The sequence below is a fragment of the Ranitomeya variabilis genome, chromosome 2 (genome assembly GCF_051348905.1).
Source record: "Ranitomeya variabilis isolate aRanVar5 chromosome 2, aRanVar5.hap1, whole genome shotgun sequence".
Lineage (NCBI taxonomy): Eukaryota > Metazoa > Chordata > Amphibia > Anura > Dendrobatidae > Ranitomeya > Ranitomeya variabilis.
This window is the reverse complement of record NC_135233.1, coordinates 956,025,508-956,028,952: the sequence shown is the minus strand read 5'-3', so window position 1 is coordinate 956,028,952 and position 3,445 is coordinate 956,025,508. Positions and strand designations below refer to the sequence as shown.

The 3,445-nt window shown below is 52.7% G+C and overlaps 1 protein-coding gene across 1 annotated transcript; it reads right to left on the bottom strand.

Annotated features, from left to right (window-relative positions):
* Positions 1 to 255: 255 nt before the first annotated feature.
* Positions 256 to 2,582, bottom strand: CHST2 (carbohydrate sulfotransferase 2). Its single transcript, XM_077290806.1, has one exon. It carries the CDS (start codon positions 2,052 to 2,054, stop codon positions 786 to 788), a length of 1,269 nt encoding a protein of 422 aa, XP_077146921.1. The 5' UTR covers positions 2,055 to 2,582; the 3' UTR covers positions 256 to 785.
* Between the last annotated feature and the right edge of the window lie 863 nt (positions 2,583 to 3,445).

Below are 3,445 nucleotides of genomic sequence, written 5' to 3'. Positions count from 1 at the left end.
CCATGGTTATGCTGTTTTCATAACATGAACATAGAAAAATGAAGGTCGGCTTCGCCTGATCTAACAGTTCATTGCATCAACATCAGTGTGCGAGCTCCGGGAAAGCAATCATTCCTACATTTACTGCTCTTTGGAGTAGTAATAAGAGGTAACAAAGCAGAATGGAGGTGATGATGGAACCCACAGACATCAGGAGTAGGCAACGCTCACAAGACACAGGAACCAGACATGTAAAGAAGACGTCACACACAAGTCTCCGCTTTCCAAAAATTATCATAACTTACGGACTTTTATTTACAGTAACATTGACCAGTCCTCCCAGTGGGATCTTCATGCAACGTGTGCTGCTCATCTGCTTCCACTCATGTTTGGAAACAACAGAGAAATCCATTTATTTATTTGTGTTTGTTTGCTGAAGGTAAAGACACCTGCAAACTCTAAAACAAGGATGGGAGTCAGCAGCAGAAACAGCATCAACAATAGAGGGCAGGACGTCGCCTCGGGATCAATACTTATATAGGAACATCCAGCAGGCGACTCCACACATGGTCCTCAGGACCCTCTGATGAAGGTGATGGACTGCATACCTGCCACGTCAGGGGGTCCTGAGGACAACATCTTAGATAGAATGCAAGCAGAAACGTACAGTACCCCAGAAGATACAATGTAGAAAAGAGAACCCATAATTTACCAGGGGGAAATACAGTAATGTACAGTAACAGACTTTTGGTACAGTAGTTGTTGGGTATGGTGTCTGCAGGCAACGTGTCAGCCCTGGAGTGTCCTCATAACATGGGCTTCCTAAGCAAGGACTTACTAAAGTCTTTGACCTCTTGTTGATTGCTAATCGTCTGGTAACCCAAAAGGTCCATAGGGACCTGGCAATACTCTTCCACCTGCTTTATCTGCAGGAAGGTGAGTAATGTCCTCCAAGCACTGACAGCTTGGGTGGCATTGCGAGCCGATACCACAAATGGTTTAGAGGAGTAGCCCGAGCCGCTAGTCATGTTCAGGGAGAACTTCTCGATCTCGGGGCTTACAGACAGGTTCACAAATCCATAGACCTGCCTCAGGGTCTTAATGGGGTCCATAACAAGATCCTCATATCGAACTACCATGTAGTTCCCCTTGAGCCAGCTTGGGGGGTTGACCGCTGTCCTTAGGGTCTTGCCCATGCTGCTACATATTACCTCCATGGCACCTATGGCATGATAGTCAGAACCATCCTTCTTGTTGAGTTTGTGCCCAGGGTCTATGAAAGGAACCCGACGGATCCTGGGGTCTCTGCTACGAACCACCTGAAGACTCTCTCGAATCAATCCATGTCTGGACTTTATCCTGGAGTTGGCTACTGCCCGGGGGTCCCGAACTAAATGAATGACCTTCAAGTCCAAGGAAGGGTCTACCATCAGTGGGGCCAGCACGTTGATGTCGAAAATCCTCACCCCTTTAATGACGATGGTGTTGTATTTGTGGCACTCTTCCTCCAGCAGGCTCAGGCTTTGCGGGGGGCACTTCTTGCACACTTTATCATCCACCAAGCCCACCACGTCCTTCCTGTAGGCCGAGCAGATCGGGGAGGAGCAGATGACCTTGTTGGTGGAGGCGCCGAAGATGCCCAGGGTGCTGATGTTCTTGGCCCCCGCCGTGTTGTACAGCTGCAGGGCAGACAGGTCGCACCGGTAGAGGGCGCTGAGGAGGTCCCGGGCAGCCCCCTGCAGAGACATGGCGTCCCCGGGGTACAGCTTCTGCCACACGTGCCACACGGGCTCGTACAGGAAGAACACCTCGGGGTTCTGGTTGAAGAGTTCCCCGAAGAAGGAGGAGCCGGAGCGCCAGGTGGTGAACACGTAGACCAGCTGCCGCCTGCGCGGCGGGGATGGCCGGTACAGGTAGCGGATGTCGGAGCGGCTCTGGTACGGGGTGAACCTCACCTGGTCGTTGCACTGCTGCGGCTCCTTGTGCCACTTGTCCAGCAGGTTGAGCATGGTGAGGACCAGCAGCAGGATGTAGCCCAGGCACAGGATCAGCGCCTTCCTGCGGAACACTTTCATCCTGCCGCGGGGGGAGGGGGCGGCTGCAGACGATCAGCTGCTGGGGAGAGAACTGTTGCTCACGGATCCCCTCCGGCGGCAGCACGCCAGGCCATCAGGAAAGTTTGGGCACTTGAGTGTCGGGTCGGGGACGGCCGCTCCATCGCTGGTCCTCGGCAGTGCGCGGCCGATCACGATCTGTCGTGACTGCATGCGGCGATTATGACGCACAATCTGCTCCTTCTGGAAGGAAATCCCACTAATCACCTTCCGGCCGGATGATGCAGGGAGCAGCGCAAAGTTCTCCTTAGACCCCTGCAACACAGTAACATGGCATCGCCCAGTGCCTGCTGCATAGGGCGCCGGAGGACGCCATCAGTGCACGGAGGGGGGAGGCTCTCAGCCCGCCAGCTCTATAGAACGGCTTGGTTCTCCTGCGTTCTCCAGCCGCCTCTGTCTCCTCCGAGCACGGCGCACACAGACTGCTGCGCTCCAGCAGAACATGGAGATACAGATGCTTACATGCCTGCTGCAGGCTGCCCGCCTATTGGCTGTCAGCGCTGTCACTCTGGGAGTCACGCCTCCTACTCTACAGAGGCCACGCCCCTCTCTGCAGCCCTCCTAATGGAGGAAAGGACGCCTCGGGATTCGGGAACAGTGCGGGCAGAGCGACAAATAGTGCAGCGACAAATATTATAGCGAGAAGCAGTGCAGCGACAAATAGTGCAGCGACAAATATTACAGCGAGAAGCAGTGCAGCGACAAATAGTGCAGCGACAAATATTACAGCGAGAAGCAGTGCAGCGACAAATATTACAGCGAGAAGCAGTGCAGCGACAAATAGTACCTCAGTGCAACGAGAAGCAGTGCAGCGACAAATAGACAAATAGTGCCTCACTGCAGTGACAAATATTACAGCGAGAAGCAGTGCAGCGACAAATAGTACCTCAGTGCAACGAGAAGCAGTGCAGCGACAAATAGACAAATAGTGCCTCACTGCAGCGACAAATAGTGCAGCGAGAAGTAGTGCAGCGACAAATAGTGCAGCTACTACCAATAGTGCAGCGACAAGCAGTGAAGTGAGAAATAGTGCAGCAAGAAGCTGTACAGCAACAAATAGTGCAGCGACAAATAGTGCAGTGACAAGTAGTGCAGCGAGAAATAGCACAGCAACCAATAGTGCAGCGACAAATAGTACAGCAAGAAGCAGTGCAGCGACAAGCAGTGCAACGAGAAATAGTGCACCGACAAGCAGGGCAGCGACTAATAGTGCAGCGACAAGCAGTGAAGCGACAAATTGTGAAGTGACAAATAGTACAGCGAGAAGCAGTGCAGCGACAAATAGTACAGCGACAAGCAGTGCAGTAACAAATAGTGCAGCAAGAAGCAGTGCAGTAACAAATAGTACAGCA

Excerpts from the sequence above, each read along its gene's own strand:
- CHST2 (XM_077290806.1), bottom strand. The coding sequence starts at position 2,054 with ATGAAAGTGTTCCGCAGGAAGGCGCTGATCCTGTGCCTGGGCTACATC.